Source organism: Lampetra fluviatilis, chromosome 25, assembly GCF_964198595.1.
Source record: "Lampetra fluviatilis chromosome 25, kcLamFluv1.1, whole genome shotgun sequence".
Taxonomy (NCBI): Eukaryota; Metazoa; Chordata; class Hyperoartia; order Petromyzontiformes; family Petromyzontidae; genus Lampetra; species Lampetra fluviatilis.
In genome coordinates, this window is record NC_136299.1 from 6950824 (window position 1) to 6971205 (window position 20382).

At 53.1% G+C, this 20382-nt stretch overlaps 1 protein-coding gene across 1 annotated transcript in view; it reads left to right on the forward strand.

Moving 5' to 3' along the window:
- Nucleotides 1–18525, forward strand: part of PPP1R37 (protein phosphatase 1 regulatory subunit 37) — a 29581-nt gene extending 11056 nt beyond the window's left edge. Inside the window, exons 5-13 of the mRNA XM_078868125.1 lie at nt 527–646; nt 1382–1532; nt 1855–2010; nt 2317–2429; nt 3309–3450; nt 3630–3796; nt 10841–12242; nt 12590–12693; nt 13109–18525. Of these exons, the coding sequence (XP_078724251.1) occupies nt 527–646; nt 1382–1532; nt 1855–2010; nt 2317–2429; nt 3309–3450; nt 3630–3796; nt 10841–12242; nt 12590–12678 (2340 nt within the window). The 3' untranslated portion in view covers nt 12679–12693; nt 13109–18525. The remainder of the gene's footprint in view (nt 1–526; nt 647–1381; nt 1533–1854; nt 2011–2316; nt 2430–3308; nt 3451–3629; nt 3797–10840; nt 12243–12589; nt 12694–13108) is intronic.
- The last annotated feature ends 1857 nt before the right edge of the window (nt 18526–20382 follow it).

A 20382-nucleotide genomic window follows, 5' to 3' on the forward strand; every position in this document is an offset into this window, starting at 1 on the left:
CTCCTTTGTTTCTTTCATCCTAAATGAGTTGCGAGCCCCATGCAGCCTCGGGGAGCCACTGGCGTTGTGTGCGGGTGTTCGCTAATGTGTGCTGACCCTGCCAATGGGAGCCTGAGAGGTTGCACAGTGTTGTTCTATGGGCTTCTAGTTACCCATGCTTAAGAGCACACTCTTAAACTATAAAAACTAAACTTTTAATTTAACCAGGTAAGGCCCACTCCTGCAGTAGCGCCTGCTTGGTGGCCATGTCGGTGGTGGAGGGTTACGACACATTTATAAATAACGCGATCTGACCCAAAAACCTATATTATGAATAATTATACCTGATGAATACTCGGCAAGGTTCTGGGCTGTGATGCTTCGTTAGCGTCACCATAAGTCACGGCACAGATGTGTCGTTATTGCGCTATTCCGATGCTGCTGTACTGGCGGATTCAAACCGCCGCTCGAGTGTCGCAATGGCGCACCCTGTGCCTCTGTCCTCACCGTCGCTGCGGCCCACACCCCGGGCCTCCGTCGTGCGCAGGGAGCCTCGGCGCTCTTCGACATGGTCGAGTACTACGAGTCGGCCGTCCACCTCAACATCTCCTTCAACAAGCACATCGGTGTGCGTGGGTGGCAGGCCGCGGCCAATCTCATGAAGAAGGTCAGACCCTCGCCCACAAGACGCCACACACACGCACACAGATAGCCACAGGGCACCAAGACAAAGATCCCCCATAGAACCTTAACAGACTATTGGGGCAAGTGCGGTTAGCGAGCACCTATGAAGGCCGGCACGGCACACGAGGGGGTGGGTTGCCAGCACCACGCCTGGCCGCCTTTGTCTTCCCAATGACGATGTTTACACATCGTACCGGGTACTCATTTGCGGCTGATTCTATCTAGGGGAGGCTCGGGACTGGTTCAGATAATTGTCACTGGTGTTGGCCATTAGCGGAAATCGAACTCGGGTCGCCGGGTTCCGAGCTCAGCATACTAACCGCTACACTACCTCTCCCCATAATACACACAGACACACGCACGCATACACCAGATACAATCGTCGTGGAAAATCAAACCAAAAAAATTTTACTTGTGACCCCCGAATCGTGACTATTCATCAGTCACTGTGAGTGTGAGAGGAGCAAATGGTTACTTGCCTAATGTCTCCACCCCATGCCACGCGACCCCGCTCGTGTCTCTCCCTCATCTTATCCTTCCACTTGGTCATCATGCCTCCTCTTCCCACTCCCTCTCAATCGCTACTCGATGTCACTCACCATCATCTGCCCATCCCTTCCTTGCCCCCTCTCATCACCCCCCCCCCCCTCTGCCCCACCTGTGTGTTCACCCCCTCGCTGTCCCGCCGACTTTGCTTCCTTTTGCCTGACCTCACCAGACGGGCAGCCTGCAGATCCTGGACGCACGCAACTCGCCCGTCGCCGACCAGGCCCTGCCGTTTGTGGCGCGAGCGCTGCGAATGCACAGCAGCCTCGCGGTGCTGCACATGGAGAACGCCAGCATGTCCGGCCGCCCCCTCCTGCTTCTGGGTCAGTCGGGTTGGACATGTGGCGCAGGGGGAGCCGGGTTTGGGATGCGGAGGGGTTAAGGGTCGCTGTGCAGGGCTAACGTGGGTGGACGTGAAGCGTCAACCCTTGGTGCGCCCGCTAATATTTCAGCGCAGCCCCTGCAGTTCGCTTCACACGATCTTTTCCCCTCTCCCCCACCCCCCGCCTCCAATTAGTTGTCTCTTAAATAAAATTTTCCCATTGCCGCCGCTACCGTTCCGACAACCACCGCCCCCACCTCACTCCCCCCTGCCCCCCCACTTTTTCCCACCTCAACCACCCACCCTGCCCGACCTTGCCCCAGTGTCTGCGCTGAAGATGAACCTGGCGATGCGGGAGCTGTACTTGGCCGACAACAAACTGAACAGCGGCCAGGACGCCCTGCAGCTTGGCAACCTGGTCAAGTTCAACAGCACCTTGCAGCTACTGGACCTGCGCAACAACAGCCTCATGGACTCGGGTGCGAGCGCGAGCCCACAGCATTGTTCACTAGTTTCCCGGTAGTGCTTGGTAGCACCTCGGTGGTGTTTCGTGGTGTCCGGATGGTGTTTGATAGTATCTCTGTGGTGTTTGGTAGTATCTCGGTGGTGTTTGATAGTATTCTGGTGTTTGGCAATGTCCCGGTAGTGCTTGGTAGTATCCCAGTAGGCCTTGGTGGTGTAGTGTCTGGTAGCGTCTCAGTAGCTCCCCATTGGGTGCATGTGGACGTTTGCGTGCGAACGTGTGACTTGAATGCACGTGTGTCCGTCCCCCTGTGCACGTGCAGGCCTCCAGCACGTGTGCGAGGGCCTCAAGGAGCAGAAGAAAGGCCTCGTGACTCTCGTCGTGTGGAACAACCAGCTGTCGCACGTGGGCATGCAGTACGTGGCCAGCATGCTGGTACGTGCGACACCCCTACTGCATACAACGCGCCCACACGCGCGCCCACGTCGCCACCACCCCCCAACCCGCCCATGTGTACCTGTTCACCATTTGTGTGCAACCAGGGCATAATTTTCGATTTAAAGCTTTCGTGACTGAAGGGATTCATCTTCTTGGTTCTTTCGGTAAAGTCACGTAGAAGGGAAATAATAAAAGAATAAAAATAACACATAATAAAATAACAGAGGAAAATAACAGGTCTGTCGGGAAGACAGCGTCTCATTCAGACGCTGTCTTCCCGACAGACTTGTTCTTCACCTGAGGACGGCTGCTTGCGTTGTGGCCGAAACGTCGTGTTTTATGTTTATTATTTTATTATTTCCCTTCTACGTGACTTTACCGAAAGAACCAAGAAGACGGGGCATAATTGTTTTAATGGAAGGGGGAGAAGCAGGTAGGTAGCGTCTGTATCCACATCACTTAGCCAATGGGGGCCTGTGAAAGTTATTAATTTAGGGGGGCACAGGGTTGTGGGTTTGCATCCTTTATTAACAGTAGGGGCAGGGCAGGCAGCATCTTCTCCCTCTGCTCCCCATGTTGGCACGCACGACTCTCTTGGGCTAATCAGCGTGATCATGGTCATAACCGTTATTCAGCATCTCCGCTCTCAGTCCCCACTTCGTTTTCCATTTTTATGGACTAATGTGACCTTGGTATATTTTGCTGTCATTTGTAAATATGTTTTGTACATTCGACCACCGGGGTTTAATTTCAGCTAGGTCTCTCCTGGGGCCGTGCGATTTTACTCATCATTATAACGATATACATGTAAAAATTTTACCTTGTTTCAAAATTGCAACGAATTGTCGCGTGTTTGTTGGGCGCGTGCCTGCGCAGCCGTGCACGCAGAGCCTGGAGACGCTGAACCTGGGCCACAACAGCGTCGGCAACGAAGGCGTCCTGCGGCTCAAGGAGGGCCTCATCGCCAACCGCTCCGTGCTGCGCCTGGGACTGGCCTGCACGCGCATCACCTGCGAGGGTAAATGCGCAGCGTCGTACAGTCGCAGCACACCAGGCCTCCCCGTGCCGGCCGGCGTGTCCCTGGAGGCCGGAGCGAAACGGCGCCTGCTGAATTGTCCCTGCCGAATTTCCCCTGCGTCGCTACGACGTTGCCAAGCCTGGCTCACCTGGTCCCCCGCCCCTCCTCTGCCACTTCAGGTGCAGTGGCCGTGGCGGAGTTCATCGCCGAGAGCCCGCGCATCGTCCGCATCGACCTGCGCGAGAACGACGTGAAGACGGGCGGCCTCATGGCGCTGGCGCTCGCCCTCAAGGTCAACACGTCGCTCGCCCGGCTCGACATCGACAAGGAGCCCAAGAAGGAGCAGGTGGGTCGTGGCGGCGTCCCCGGGGCGGCTGTCAGAGGGAGAGGTCACTGCGGCTGAGGTCAGAGCAGGGATTGAAATGGAAGATTTTCTTTGCTGAGCATCGAAACGGACTTTCTGATACCTTTGGCGGGGAACCACACATTACACACACAAACACACACCCACCTTGATCACTTTTGTCACTTCAAGGACCTCTTGCAGTGACAGAATCCCACTGATTGCACTCCCATTAGTAACGCAGTGTTGTTGCCTTGTCGGAAATATCCCCCTCGTTCCCGATCAGTGTGGCTAAGATGCTCGTTGTGACAGGTAAATAAAACCTGCCGGCTACTTACAATTCGTCGGCCTCATGTTCACGGACCGTATGACATGGAAGTCGCAGGCCAAGTCCGGCCTGCGGTTCGTGGGTTCAGTCGTGCGTTTTAGTTTTTCGGTACCCAGAGAGGGTGGCCATGCAAGGGGGAAGCTGAAATCCGGGTGACGGTGACGCTCTTAGAGAGGTGATTGAGCGGCGCTTGCCCAGCTGCTCGTGTTCTTCGAGGTGCGCCACCCTCTTTAACCGGTTGAACGTCGATGAAGTGGACCGGGGATGAGGTCACGGGTCTGGGGCAGACCTTGCGACCGGGGTTATGATACACGTGAGCAGAGGTCGCCCATAGTCGCGGACAACGGCCGTAATGACCGTGCTGTGGTAAATGGTGTGGGCTCACGACCTTGCTGACCTTATGTCTGATTGTTAATGTTATACTTAGGTCCAGGTGTCATTTGAAGTTTCTGGCCCAAATAGGCTCTTAACTGGCAATAAGCTAAGGTCGTCTATCGATCCGTCAGTTTGTTTCTACCATTTCTTTTTGTTGCACGTGATATTTTATTTTCACCGTTTTTTTTATCAGAATAATTGTTTTGTTTTAGTTTTTTCTCCAATTCTATTCCAATTGCGTTATCCGCATCATGTCATGAGGCGAGCGTGTCTTTGATTCATAACTAAACAACCATTGAACGGCCCTTGAAGATGACATTGGAGAACTACTTCTGAAGTCATTCAATAGGCCTCTTTTTTTCAAACTGGAGTCGCCGTTCATATGCCCTGCATGTCATTCAAACCGATTTCCTGGGAGCTAACATTTAGCCAAATTAACTGCAAAACCAATTGTAACCGTGATGGTTATTAGTTTTTGCAGTCATTTGTGATTGGGCTGGGAACCATCAACTCACTACAACTTGAGAACCAGTTATTTTACATCTCTGTCTCTGAGTCAATGGGTCTCTGTGCTAGTGTGTGCATCTCTATACAAGTCTGTGGGTCTCTACGCATATAATCTTTACTTGAGAACCCTGTTTGAATCGCAGCTGGTTAAAACCTGGATTTGAACCCAGGATCTCTGTCGTACCAGCTCAGCGCACTAACTTCCGAGCTACCCAGCCACTTCCTGTAACAGTAAACTCAGATGTTCTTGACACGAGATCTCCCTGCGGGCTGGGCTGTGAGTTCGCGTTGCAATTCGCCGTGTGTTTATTAGTGAGTTCCGTCTTCCTGGCCGACGCTTGCCTTGGGGAGGACGCTGTCACATCGTGTTTGCCGCGAACCGCCTGCCGTGCGTGCTTCTCTCTCAAGCCCGCACGCACGCGCGCGCGCCAGCCTGCTCTTGACAAAAGAGCAGATGCTGTCCAGCGGCAGACAGAAGCAATTAGTGTTTTGGACAAGAGATTTGGTTTCCAGGCGACGACGGAGCCAGCGATCGGGGCAATGGGGGCGATCCTGACGCGGTACTCTGAGTGCCGCACTGTTAGGATAATTATAGACGGAGCCTGGTTGATGATTGGCCAGTGCCTCCCAACTCGAGTGCGGAGGCTCGTTAATAATAGATGATCGGCGTCGTGTGTGCGCTTCGACACCCCGTTGTGGCCACCGCTGCCATCGTCGCCATCGACGCTACCGCCGCTATTGCTGCCTTCTTGATTGTGCGTCTGCTGCTGCTGTGTTAAGGATGCCGGTGCTCTCTCCTAGGGCTCGTAGACGTGGAGTTAGAAAATCGTAACGGGATTTTAAAACAAATTTAGTGGCAAAGTGCTGGCGGTGGCACGCATTGCGATGAAGACTCCAGTTGTAAATCTCGCAGAGCAGCGCAACCCTTCGTACTAGAGAACTCTGTGAAAGGAGACAATGGAGAGCGACCTCCGAGATCCTTCCAAGTGACGTCAGGTCCACACAGTAGGAGACTGCACGTTGCTTGGCCAAAGACTAATGTTGGTTGCGTGATGGGTGAACCGGTGTTTTAATTCAAAGGGTTGCAATTTAGCCAAGTTAAGTGCAGAACCAAATTTAATATGTCGGACTCTTTTGGGCAGTTATTGTTTATAATCAACTCGCGCTGTGCTTGTGAATTTGGTTTAATCACAGATGGCAGAAAGCCAGATTCACACCCAGGATCTCAGCAGTGCCGACTTAACACTCTGACCTCTGAACCGCCCGGCCACCTCAATTTCACCGGGGTTGGTTTGGCAGTTTAACGGATTGTCCAAAACACTTCCCCCCCCCTTGGCGGTTTGCCCTGTTGAGTGTGATGGAGACATCGGCGCTGTGCTGGTTATAAATAACCTGGACGGATTCACGCAGTCTCGTTTAGCTAATGGGAAAACCCATCAGCCTGGCACACACAAAATACATATATATCCGATGGCCTGAAACTAAATGATAATGTTCATTCAAATAGGTGTTTTTAGACAGCAACAGCCCAACAGGAAGACCCAGCATGCTTTGCATGAAGTTGTTCTGCTGGTCCATCTTTCTCTCATAACCACTCAAACCGTGAGGTCATTGGGGAACCGTGCTGGCATCTCTCCTCGTTTTCTTCCTTCTCTTTGCCCCATCCTAAATCCCTTCTTAGCAATTAGCATGTATGTGCTATTAAGAAGGACCATTTCCCAACAATTTGTGTGTTATGTGTTTTTGCTTCTAAAGAAGCCTGACTGACAGATGTGGTAAGTTTTTTGTTATTTGTGCATCACTGCCAACGATTGCAGCAGCAGCATCACCACATTTTCACGATCTCATAGGTCAGCTGGTTGTTCTGTAAACCCGTCCGCTCTGCGACGTTCTAAATCCCGCTGTTGCCTAAAGCAATAAATGCCTTGTGTCCCAGCTATTTTGTGCTGGTGGCTATCACAGGCTGTGTGAAGATGGTAATGTACGAATATGCTACTGTCGTCTTGACATGAAAAGCATGTTTTGAATGTCCCGTTTGTACCTTTGTTGTTCAAATGACATTTTTGGGCATACAATGCTCGCGATGGAAAACCTGCCTGCGACCAAATCATCTGGAACCCGCTCTATCTCATCGGATCTCGGATGCCAAGCAGGGTTTGGGCCTGGATACCGCTATGATGGGTTGACTACCTTGCACAGACAGGACAAGGATCTTGTTGTCCACAGAGTCGCGGATGGCAGGCCGGTCAAGTGAGTCCTGTACTGGGGGTTATAACCCGCCACGACCCGCACAGTAATGGGGGGGGGGGGGGGAGCAGTGATTTAACTAAAGGGCTCTGCAATCTTATGAATATTCAAGTTTAAAATGAATTCCACATTTTGTATGCATGTGTGTGTATTTGTTTTAGTGATTCACTAAAACAAATAAGCCAATGCTACCCCCACTACCCCCGCCAACTCGCGCCATGCATCCCCAGGCCCCGGGGTTACACGGGGCCAGGAGACAACATTGGAGTTGTCTGCGCAGCGCGCGGCGCTAATCCTAAGCGATGGCGGTGTTAATGAGCTGCGATGCGTGCTTGCAGCGTCCTCTCCGGTCCCCGTGAACATTAATAACCGCGCCGTTAGTGCTGCGGTGGCCCCACGGCGGCGCCAGCGTAAATTATTATTTCAGCGACGCGTCGTGCATCACACGCGATGCCTCCTCCCGCTTACTAGTGAGGGGCTTCTCTCTCCCTCACGTCCCTCGTTCGCTCGCTCGCTCCTTCCCTCCATCTCTGCCTTCCTCTCCGCCCTTTCAATCCCTCCAAACTCTCCCTCCATCCCTCCCTCCGTTTCTTCCTTCATCCAAGAGGGCGTCGTGGCCAGCGCCTCTGATGCCACCGCACCCTCGCCATCGCTTCCTTCATTCTACACAGATCCCACAAGCCGATTGCACAGTCGAAAACCCGTCTTATAAGAACCGACGGTATAGCGTCACCATCATCACCATCAATCTTGATTTGAAGCTTACGTGACTGCAGGAATCCATACTCTTTGGTTCTTTTGTTAAAGTCACGTAGATAAAAAATGTATAGATCACGACGTTTCGATCGCAACACAAGCAACCGTCATCAGGTGAGACAAACACAGCAGGAGAACTGCTCCCCCTACCTCAGCAGTTCTCCTGCCGTGTTTGTCTCACCTGATGACGGTTGCTTGTGTTACGATCGAAACGTCGTGATCTATTAATTTCTATCTACGTGATTTTACTGAAAGAACCAGAGTATCATCACCATCTTGGTTCTTTCGGTAAAGTCACGTAGAAGGGAAGTAATAAAATAATAAAAATAAAACATAATATTTTTATTATTTTATTACTTCGACTCTACGTGACTTTACCGAAAGAACCAAGAAGATGAATCCCTGCAGTCACGAAAGCTTTAAATCGAAATATCATCACCATCATCACCACCTTTATCATCATCACCATCATCACTTCCATCCGCCGTTGGATCTTCACCTTGGTCGGCCGCCCCCGAGTGCTCAAAATTGACAATTTATGACTTAAAATCCGCGTGATTATGGCGCTGACTTTAAGGAAGGCGGAACCATGAAGAGTCGCAAGCGTGGGTGGGATGGAGCTCCGAACCGCACGCCAGCCCGTGTTGCCGTGAGCGAGGGTCACCCGCCGGTCACGGGAATCATAATTATATATCTTTTATATACATTTTGAAATCACAACGATGCGCAACTGTTTTGTGTTCACCTCTTTGTGTGTGTCTGTGTGTGTGTGTTTTAAACGCTTTTGTCTATGTGCCATTTGTTTTTCCGCCGTTTGAGGCTTTGTGTTTATTTTGTTTGTTGGGCTGGGAGCGGGTTTTGCTTGGTAAGCTGTGTGCGTGTATTGTTTCCACATAACACATCCACAAGTAAACAAGCATTGGTATACAACGCTTTGTATGTTGAAATTTTTTCGCACCTTATGTAGACAACCGTGCTAATCAGAGGTGCAATATGTTTTTACAACCTCTGATTCTAAATGTTTTTGTTTTTATATTGCCGTGTCAACTTTTAACAAATTGGATAACGTCGATTACAGACCGTACAAAGGTTAATTACGTCATCCAGACCGTTAAGAAAAGCGAGTGGGGCTTGGGCAGGATGTGTAACGGCCAGAAGGGACTATTGGCCAAGGAGAATAACGGAGCGACAGCCAAGGAGTGGAGCACGCATATGAGAGGAGGACGTACGCGGTGGAGACGGATCGGAGAAATATTCTCATGCGGGTCCCCGAGTCGATTGTTGCATTGCAAGATCATGAGAGGGTGGCGGTAGCTTCGGGAGGCCTTCATCCAGCAGTAGATTGACGATAGCTTACGATGACAACGATGATGATTATTGTCTGCGTGCATCTCTTATCAAAGAATGAAACAATATTAACAGTAGTCTACGTCCATTCAATACGGTGACCGTTGCAAAGTTATCTATCAGGCGGTGTCTGGGAATTCCATGGAAGTTGACAATGACCGGTGTGTTACCAATACATTTGAAATCGACAATGAGTTGTCAGTGACATCACCAGGATTTGATTGTCTCTCCGGTTAGCCCGCCTTGCATCTCCACTACAAATACGCTCCACTTGGAAAATGAAACTAAACGTTTGTCATATTTGTGCACAAGCACAAAAAAGACTGCCCGACAGAGGAATAACTATGTAGTAGTCGACGTTTAACAAATGGCCCTTCCCCATAGCACTTGCTGAAATTTTGTCTGTGTCTTCTACATATATATACAAATGAAAGTCTGTCTGTCTGTTCCAAATAAAAAGCCACACCGTTAAAGCTATCACCACCAAACTTGGCAGGGTTGCTTTTTAAAGCCCAGCGGAAAACCTCAGCTACATGGCGAGCCGAAATTTTATATAGGGGGCCCAGAGCCCCCCAAACGGCACCCCCACACGCTCCCAGTGACGTCACAATCCCTAACCCTGCACGTGTGAACCTCGCCCCGCACATCCAACAGTGCCGTAATGACCCCCTCCTCATCAAGTGAATCTGAAATTGACGTTGGTTGCGTTGCCCAAAAACCCCGGTGGTGATTCCAATTAACGGTCAACCTCCGTGACCACGCCCGTCTCTTCGTGCGAGACGAACAACACGGCATCGTTCCCGCTTCAAAAAAAGCTTCACTGTATTCAGAAGGAGGGGGTCGGTGGCGTTACAGCAACTGTTAAGATTTTGCTGTGCCATGGGGCCTGTAATAATGTAATGTAACGTGCCACAATGCGGTACGAAGTTATACTGCATGTGATTGTAGGCAAATGTTCTGATTAATCACGAAGCATGTAGTCTGCAAGTGGCAGAGTAATACAGCAGGCACAGCAGTTGCTGAAAAAAGGTCTGATTGACCAATCTAGGACACGTTGAACTCAAAAGGGAAAACACTATATTCATTGACACCCCTCCTAAATACAGTGATGGAGCTACTCTGCATTCACAAAAGATAGCTGCAGGTACCTGGGCAATGTCGGGTATTTCCTGCCAATATATTTATATTTTCCTCTTTGGGGCAGTGTTATTCACTAATGCGTTTTTGTTGCAAGCTTTATTATTTGTCCAGATTGTCTTGGATCAGGCTTAAGAGACTGGTATCAGGCTACAGAACACTCTTGGCACGCACGCCACCCTTACTGCTTGAGACCGCCAAACAAACAATTAAAAGGTTAATTTAACTCTTGACGTGTCAATCAAGTGGTTGATTGATTTGGATATCGACCTGTGACGGCGAACGCAAGCAGGCCATGATGTTCCCGTCCGTGTACCTCTGACCTCCGGCCCCTGCACGTGTTTCTGCAGGTGAAGTGCTTCCTGGACACGCAGAAGAACCTGCAGACCGAGATCCAGAACTACTGCAAGCGCAACCGCGACGCCGCACGCGACCGAGAGGACGACGGCACGGGCCCCCCGTGTCTCTCCTCGCCCTCCTCGCCCACCACGTCCTTCGCTGCCCTCGACCTGCAGTCGCAGCAGGAGCAGCAGGAGCAGCAGTCGGCTGCTGGCACCCAGGTCGAGTCGGATGGAAGCGTCCCTCGGCCCGCTGGTCGCGACCGGGTGGAGCCGGGCGCAGTGGAGGAGCGGAGCCTGCTGTTCGTGCAACAGCTGGTGGCCACCGCGACGTCCCCGCCGCCCCCCATGCTGCTGTCCCCTCTGCCGCCGCCGGCGCCGCCTGCGCCGCCGCCCCCGCCGCCGCCTGCCGCCGTGGTCAGGAAGCCCAGCCGGTTCCGGGTCACTATCTCGGAGGAGCCGTGGCAGTCGCAGGTGAAGAGCGGCGCCGTGCAACACATGGTCAGGTCCGGCAGTCAGGACCTCGGGGGCGGGAAGAGCGACTCCCAGCGGCCGGGCGTCGGGGCGGAGGAAAGCGGTCGCGGTACGGAGGGCCCGACGGCGACGTCGGGCGACGAGCATCGCGTCCGGAGGGACGGGACGCAGCCGGGAGTTTCGCAAGCCGACGGTAGAGCACGCGTGCAGCAGTCGAGCGGGGAGGCGGTGCCGGCAGGCCCAGAGGACGCGGCTCTCGTGAGAACGCCAGAGTCGGGCCGCTCAGGGGTCGTCCTGACCCATGACCCCGCGAGGTTAACTTGCGACGAGCGTGGCGCGCCGATGGACGGCGCCCGGGGCGGTAGTGGCTGGAGCCTGGGGAGCGGCGCTATTTCCGAGGGTGCGACAAACGAGGATCTCGCGGCTGTGACTTTACCGTCGGACCGGTCCGGCCGGGGCGAGCGAACGGCACGGCATGGGGAGGCCGGCACTGTCGCCGAGGGCGCCGCATGGCGACCAGGGAGGGACGCTGCCGAACGGCGGCGAAAGGAGCTTGTCGGTGGAGGCGACGGTGAAGACGGCGGCGCGACGCGCGTGCCCGGCGGAGGCGCCAGCTGCAACGGTTTGACGCTCGGCGGCGACGGCTCCGTTTTCGTCCGGGACCACAACAGCGTGGACCAGGCCGGCCTGAACGAGCCCCCGGAGGAGGTGACGGCGCCAGTGTCAGTCGGACCTTGCAGCGAGTCCGAGCTGGAGCTGGCGCTTGAGCGGGAGCTGGAGCGGGAGCTGGATGAGGAGCTGGACCACGCGGGGCCTACCCCGGCCGTCCCCAACGGCCTGCGGCCCGAGCTGGTACCGGACGGCGGGTGCCTGGCCACAGCGGACGGGGCGACGAAGAGCGCCGACGCGCCGCCTTTGAGCTTGCCGGAGGACGATGCCGGTGAGCATCGGCGTGCGTTAGTCACTCCTTCCAGCTCGTGTTTAAAAGCGTTAACGCATTGGCATCGTCCATCTGCGCGTATGTCCGCTTGTCTTTAATCGGGTTGGGGGAGGGCAATATTCCTCTCGTAAAGCTGATCCAATGTGAATGAAACGGCACTCTAAATTGCTATTCTGGACGGCGAATATAGAAAACTGCCACAATTATTGTTCATGATTTACTCCAATGCGTGCATCGCGCACTTGAGAACGGCCATCTGTTGGCGAATCGACGCGTCGCCACGCGCCCAGCACCGCATGCGAATTTGACCTCTCGGCCCCTGCTCCTCCTCCTTGCCGTGTCCCAAGGCGCGGATGTGGGCGTGACGGCGGCGGGCGCATTCGGTCGGGAGTTGGAGCAGCATTCGCAGGGAGGCAGCCAGGAGACGGCGCACTGACGTCACCCGCACCAGGTGAGGGTGTCCTCCCCCCTCTGCCCGTTCGCCCGCGCTCGCTCGGGGCCCTGGGGGGATGCCTTGTATCCCTGGTCTCCTCGTAAGCCAAGCAGGATGCAGCCAGGTTTCTACTTGGATGTGTGACCGCCACCTCCAACTGTAGGCTGCGAAGTGTAGCCAGGAGGTGGTGTCACCCCCTCGGCTGCAGTAAGGTGCTGGGTTGGCCCCGGGTTCTCCTGTGTCCTTTGACATGGGGCCAGACTCGTGAATGCACTTGTCCAGCCTTGCCAATGTTTCAGGACCATCCTAAACGTTTTTTTTTGTTTATTCGTCAGATATTTCCGGATATATAAATGACATCGTTGTTGTAATTTATCATTGTAACTCTTACCTCGTTGTTTTAACTGTTCTGATGATTGTGTTGTGATTCCAGGTTTTCGGGGGAAGATTAATTCGTGGCTTCCCTTCCACGCCTCACGGGACGCCCTGAACTTCTGCGAATTGAAATTTGTTGAATTTTTAATTTCCCTTCGTCCCGGCTGACGTCTTATCTCACCCCGTCGCTCCTCCGCCTTCGATTCATTCATCGAGAGACTCGCTCTTTAAAGTCCACACACACACACACTCACACACTCGCACACATCCTCGGACAATGCCGTCGACCCCATCCCTTTCCAACCAAAGACTGCCATGGCAAGATTTTGTTTCGCCATGTACAGGAAGCCTTGCGGGCTCCTCTTGGCGATTCTGGAGTCTCTAGTCCGTGTGATTCCTAAACGGTCAACACATCCAAAGCCTGCTCACCCTCCATTCTCACCTTGCCGTTGTTGTTTCACTGATTTGTGATTTCTCACTGGACGTTACGGTGGCTTGATGACTAGCGTGAAGGGAAGGAGAGCGAGGAGGGGAGAGGGACAGAGGAGGAGAGCGGTATTAATGGACACGAGGTGACTCGGAGGACAGGGTGAATGATGAGAGGGGGAAGGCATGGGAGAAGAGTGGAGCGGAAATGAGGAGAGCAAGTGTGAGAGGGGAGGTATGGAGAAAATGAAGAAAGTGTGGGAAAGAGCAGACAGGGAGGAGCGGCAGAGTGAGGGGTGGATGAGGAGGCGAGTGGGGATATCAGGAGGGGAAGAACACCATCAAGAGAACATGCAACGTTGTCACAGATGTACATGTGACCAATTTGAAATGTACACTAACTCATAGTTCAGGCTTGAGCGTCACTAAATCCACACATCCAAAGCTTTAATTGGAGGCTGATATATTTACTTAACGTGGGTGGGGGGGGGGTGCACAGGTCTCCTTTATTTTTCCGAGCACCGGGGTCGCGCAGGCGGTGATGCGGCCGGGATCAGGGCACAAAACTGCTGTTTTGCACACTCTGCCGTCCCAACTCCTCCGTTCGTTGCTGGACGAACATTTGATTATTTTGAGAACATATTCCCCGCCCTCTTCCTCTTCACATAATCCCGTGCATCCTGAATTTGGTTGCACGTGTTCGGTGCGAGCGCGCAGCGTCGGTTGGGATGTTGCCGTCGGGGGCCTCGTCGGCACAACGGGGTGGGGGAGGCCTCCAGCGCCGGCGACGATGCCAACGACGGCGGTGGCTTTGGTGGCGGGGAGCGGTGGGGGAGCGGTGGGGAATGGTGGGAATGGCGATCGCGCGTGCATGCAGTTAACTTTTCTTTACTTGAAGCGGCGGAGTGTCCACCCCTGCCTGCCGCCCATGTATCGCGTGATGAGCGTCGCGCGTGCCCGACCGCATTTGTCTCCCCACTTCCCCCCTCCCCCTCACACCATCACCTGCGCTGTGGGTGGAAAACGTGGGCCTGGCATGCTGGGAAGAGGTCTGTGGGCCCAATTTTTAGCCAAGGTGCTCACTGGGTGAGGTGGCTCACATCTCTTAAGCCTAATTAATGACTTAATTATTTAGTTAAGACTCTTAATTATCTGGGAGAGAGTCCTGGTTGCAACTCAAGCCTCTTTGATATGAGAGTTTGAACGTGGACGGTGAGATTCGCTGGGTTAGACTTGGGTTCGAATCGTGAGGTGGAGGGTTGAATGAGTTCTATATATATTACACATGGCGCTTTATGTTTTTTTGTGTTTTCTCTTAATTTGTGTATAATTTTTTTTGCGTTTGTCAAAGGCTTGCAGACAAGGGGAGGGCCCTGGTGGTGGCATTGATTTTGAGGTTTATTATCAAAAAGAGTTAATTGTTTGCGATTCCCGAACTCGAGATAATTACAGTCACGGTTTAGGTGTAGGAGTGTACAAAATGATCCATTCGTAACGTTAGTAAGTGCTGTTCGTGAGCACCTATCAAGGCTGGCACGAAACACGGGGAGGGGTTGGTATGGCCCAGCTCCAAATGACTTTGTCTCCCAAATGCTGATACTCACACAGTATGCAAGGTACTCCTTTATGACGGAGTCAACCTTGGGGAGGCACAAGAGAGGTGCAAAAACCCTGTATCACGGATGTAGAGCATGGCCAGGAAAAGCACATGCACACACATACACATAGGCATGACAAACGCTCACATAGTCTCGTACATCTGTCACTTGCAGAAGCTGCTTCTGGTTTGCCGTTCATTGCTTTGTCAGTCCTAGCTGGGGTCTCGTGGGTTGGAGTGTGGGCTTCACATGGGATTATAATTCACACTGCCCCCGCCCCCGCCCCCACTCTTGCTCCACGTGGCGATAGGGAAGCTTTAATTGCTTTTTACAAACGACGTAATTCTGGAAACACGAGTGAACGCAGAGCGGCCTCGCAGCCCCTTCTCGGTTGTGTGCGCTCCCACTTGACCTGTAGAGGAATCCACCTCAGTTGTCGCACCGTCGGTCGTTGCTGAGCTGGGCTGCGGCAAGGCTTCGGAGAGATGCAGACTTTTGGTTTGGGGACTGGGTTTCGGCTGAACTCTCTATGGGTTTTGGCCGGGTTTAGACGAGACACCGACTGGGTTTGGGTTACATTTAGATTGTTCTGGGGCTGGTTCTGAGCCGGATTGGAGCTCGGTTCAGACTGGGTTCAGGCTGCCTTTAGACTGGATTTGGGCTACATTTGCTTGGTATTTAAGCCACGTTCAGGCCAGGTTTGATCTTATTTTTGGGATAAATCTACAATGTCGGATTACCTCCCTTCTCGCCCTGACCTCACGGCGACCGTGCTTGTGTTTGCATTACCGATGTTATTATTGTGGTGTTGTTGTTTTAATCAGTTTATTTTGTTGGCTCCAGATACAGATGGATGTTACGACTCGCAACGCAGTTGTCAAGTTTGCTCGCTATGCAAGTGCCTCCCATACCCTGAGGGACACGGAGACATTTTATTTTTAAATCGTACAGGGAGCGATTGCGTAAAAGTAATAAAATTCAGTTAAAATTAATTTGCCTCCCCGAGCGAGGCAACGACTTGGAGATTCGTCGGCGGGCCTTCGTGTGGACGATGATGATGAAGGCCGTGGGGACCAACCACGTCCCTCCAAGCGACTGGAAACAAAATCTGGTTTAGGTTTAACCTCTCGCAAACGCGTATTCCAAATGCGCGCCGGAGAGAGCCGCATGACAGCACAGCCACAGCAGCGGTCCTATGTTCTCTGTATTGATTTATATTCCATGTTAGCTCGCAGGCAATCTTAAACGAGATGGAGAAGAATTAATTCTTGGGTAGAATCGTGACCCCCCGAATGGCATGACGATGTGTAGATGTGTAGCATCGATGGGAGGTGACTCTTTACACGTGTGATGCTCGCACGCGGTGTGCTGCTGTGTGCACCTAAAAGCGCAATGTGTACGCGTGTGCGTGCACACAGCGCGGTGTACGTACCCGAGGCATGCTGTGTCCACATGCACGCGCGCAGTAACGCGGTCAACGCACAGTGTCCTGCGTGCAAACGCACGTACACGCACCTCCGATTCGCGTGGTTGGCTATGCACGGTGCGAAAGAAGTTTGACATACATACACGCTTTATGCATGTACAGTATACTTTGTCCATGTAATAATATGGTTGTGTGTGCGCATGCACATACACAATCGAACGTGTACACACACCACGCAGTGGTGCTTCATGGGCAGTTACACAAATTATGCAACCTCCGTCACATTCAACCGAATGATTCGTGACCGGTGTCGCTTCGGAAGTTGTCGTAGTCTTAGGAAAAAATTGATTGCTCTGTGGGAGAGTCGGGTGGTTTGAGGGACACAAAACCCGAACGCGCGCCGTCGCCATTGTGGCGTCGGTGACACAAAGTGAGTTGGGTCCGAGTGTGTCCGACACCGCCGTGTTTTACGGGCATCGTCGAGAAAGGTGGGGGGGGGGGGGACATAACTTCTGTTTGAAGTGCAGCCCCCAATCGGTTGGCGTTTGGCGCCCAAGTGGAACAGGGCCACGTCAGGAATGCGTTTACCCACGTGTCTCTCTGAGTGGCCCAGGTGTACTTCCTAATTTCTGGAACTGCCCCTCCCTTGAGCCAGCCCCACGGCCCCTAATGCTTCTCGCTCTCATGGCTCAGGTGAGAAGAGGCGGTTGGGGGTTGAAACCTGTCTGGATCTCCCTTGGGGGGGTGTTGAGGGGTGGAGCTAAGATTCTTGATCACTGCCAGGTTCATTCACCAGCAGATGTCAAAGTTGCCGTGGCTGTAGCTGCTGCTGCTGTTTACGTTCTGGTTTAGAGCAGTGTTTTTGTTGACATTTTTTTGCTTTTTGGGTGTAATTTTCACCCCCCCCCCCCCCCCCCGATGTCTGATTTATTATGTTCGTTGGCATGAGACCAGGCCGTCAATAGCACGCTCTGGGTGACCGTCGCTAATCAGGGGGGAGTGGTGGTGGTAGTGGCGCTGGGTTTTGTGTTTGCGGTGCCTGCCGTGCGCATCTCTCGGTGTGCAGTACACGATGAGAATTGGAAGCAGTGGTTTGTCTACCCTGGGAAGCCTCACTGGGCTCTCTCTGATGTGCGTGGTATTTTTCGGGTCGTACCGCGCTCTGTTCGGCGCGTTGTCTTAAATTCCGTTGCGCGTGCTGGGACTTGTTCGGGAACCAAACGGGGGTTCCTGAAGAAGCTTGCCGGCGAGTTGAGCGGAACGTCTGACATCGTGCGGTGGAACGGCGCAAAGCGGCACAACCCAGAAACACATCGGAGAGATGCACAGCAGCACAACGGCGAATACCTGCGAAGTAGCAAGCCCCACTTAGCCCCAAACTTCCTAATGCAGGGAAATGTTTGGCCACTTCCCTTGTAATGAGTATATTTTGCGTATGCCAAATGAATGAGAGCCCGGAGAATACGCACCCATGCGAGAGGGGGGATCGCACTCGGCCATATCGTGGCAACGATACTGTAGAGAGCAGAGCTGCTAACTCTGTGACAGCCAGGTGACCCTGCTGCAGGAAGCGATGGCCAGGTGCGGTAGTGACACGATCAACGCCATTGCCCATGTTGACCTCTTGACCTTGGTGGAGGGCGGACTGGGCAGGCGAGTTGGGACGATGCTGAGGCTGGGTGAGAGATGTGGGGGGGGAGGGTAGGGGTTAGGGTCGGGGTCGGCAGGTGACCCCTGCGCGCTAGAAAAGCTCTCTCCCGTGTTTGTTTTTAAATCTGCACTGCCTTCGTGGCTCGAACCCGAAACTTTTATACGCGATTGCGCGCGTCTGTCCGCCGATCCGAGACGGTTCTGGGCCCGGCGCGCTGCGCACATCTCTGTCCAACGCTCTCATCCCATGATTTGTATTTGTCCCTTACATAGTAATAATTTAATAATTGTCACTATAGTAATATTGTGTATAGAGATGTTATTAAGTTTCACGTTTTGCCTTTGCGTTCTGGGTGTTAATGCGTCCGCTTATTCTTGGGGTTTTTTTGCGGGGGGGTGGGGTGGGGGGCGACGTTGTGTTTTGCCTTTATTTAGTTTTTCATGTTTAAAATCATCCTTAGAATCTGTGCTGCTGTTGGAAATGAGTAATAATCGCAAGAATAATAAAAAAAAACTCAAATCAAACGCTTGGGCGGAGGGGAGCGCGAAGGCAGCAGGAACTGCGACCGTGACCGAACGGGGACCCGGCGCGAGTTCCAATTTTATTCGTGTACAGAACCTTTTCGCATTGCTGGGTGAGCGGGGTGGGTGGTTCAGTGAGTGTAGAGATGCCTCAGTGGTTGGGTGGTTTGATAAATGGATGAGTGGCTGGGCGGGCGGATGGGTGAACGGTTGGGCGTGTGGATAGGTGGATTGTGAGTCGGTGCTCGCCTTTGCGGCGAGGTGGGTGATTAAAGTAAATGTGTGGGGGGGGAGTGAGTGACCTGGGTGTGTGTGGGTAGATTGGGTAGGTGGGTGGGTGAGTGGTTGGTTTTTTGTGGATGTGAGTAGGTGCGTAGTTTCACCAGAGGGCGGGGAGGCGAGTGATTAGGTAAGTGGGCGAGTGGCTGATTGAGATGGGGAAGTTGTTGGTGGGTAAGTTGTGGATGTGAGTAGGTGAGTGGCTTCGTGCTTGGATGGATAATTGTGTGTCCGCGCGCGAGTGCATGTCTAAGTGGGTGGGTGATCAGGTGGGTGGGTGATCGGGTGGGTGGGTAGAGGAGTTTTTGTTTTTTTTGGGACGTGGTGCGGGTTGCCTTCTATTGTAATTACCGCCCGGACACTACACTGGGTGTGTGTGTGCATGACACTAATCTGCCGCTGGGCCCAAGCGGTGCACGGGCAGGGCGCGGGTGCGCAGTCTGCGAGCTTCTCTCCCTCGCGCTGCATTGCCCCCCCCCCCCCGCGACGTCGGGAGTCGGGGCATTGGGGTGGGCGAGCGTGGTGGGAGATGAGGGGAGCGGGGGAGAAGGTGTGGAGGAGAGCGAGCGAGGGATGTCCACGGCGGGGTTCACTTCATCAAGTATTTGTGGAATTCTATCCATCCACCAGAGTTGACCTCCACCCTCCTGCACCCGTCCTCCACCTCCAGTGTCCACCCACCATCGTCTCTCCCGTCCGTCCACCCACCTCCCCGTGCCTTCATTTTAAATAGCTCTGCCGTGTGTACATATTATATATAAATACAGTATATATGTGTGTGTGCGTGCGTGCGCGCTCTCATAAGTTGGCATCGCATCTTGGTACTGCTCTGTTTTGAGTGTGGAACATGGTTCTTCAGAGCGTCGTCCACTTAATTTAAACATCTGTCTGCCACCCTCCTCCACCCGTGCCCCCTCCCATGTCCCATGATCGTTGGCCACCACCGCTGCTGTTGCTGCTGCCCTGGTGGCGCGGGGCGTGTCTTCACGGAGGGGTGTTTGACCGATAAGCTTGGTCGGAGATGGTGCGGGCTGTGTACACTTTTAGGCAGGGGGACGAGGGCAGAGGGAGGGTGGAGGAGGTGTCATCCATGTGCCCGTCCGTGTATGATCGTGTATAAGAAATAAAACATGCGTTTTGCAAAATATCCCCGGTCGTCTCCTGTCGTGGTGTCTGTTTTAGCTGCTAAACTCAATAACTCGCCAGATAAAAAAAAAACTAATCCAAATATCCCAAAGCTAAAAGTGTACTAAGCCAATTACTCAATTATGATTACACACGGCACCATTAGGGGGGCAGGTGAGGCAGTGCGCCCGTGGGCTTCACATCTGAGGGGGCTTCATTAGAAGGTGAAGTGGAGGCCTCATCTGGAATTTTACCCCGAGCCTCCAAAACAGCCTTTGGGCAACCCAATGATTCACAAGAGGACAG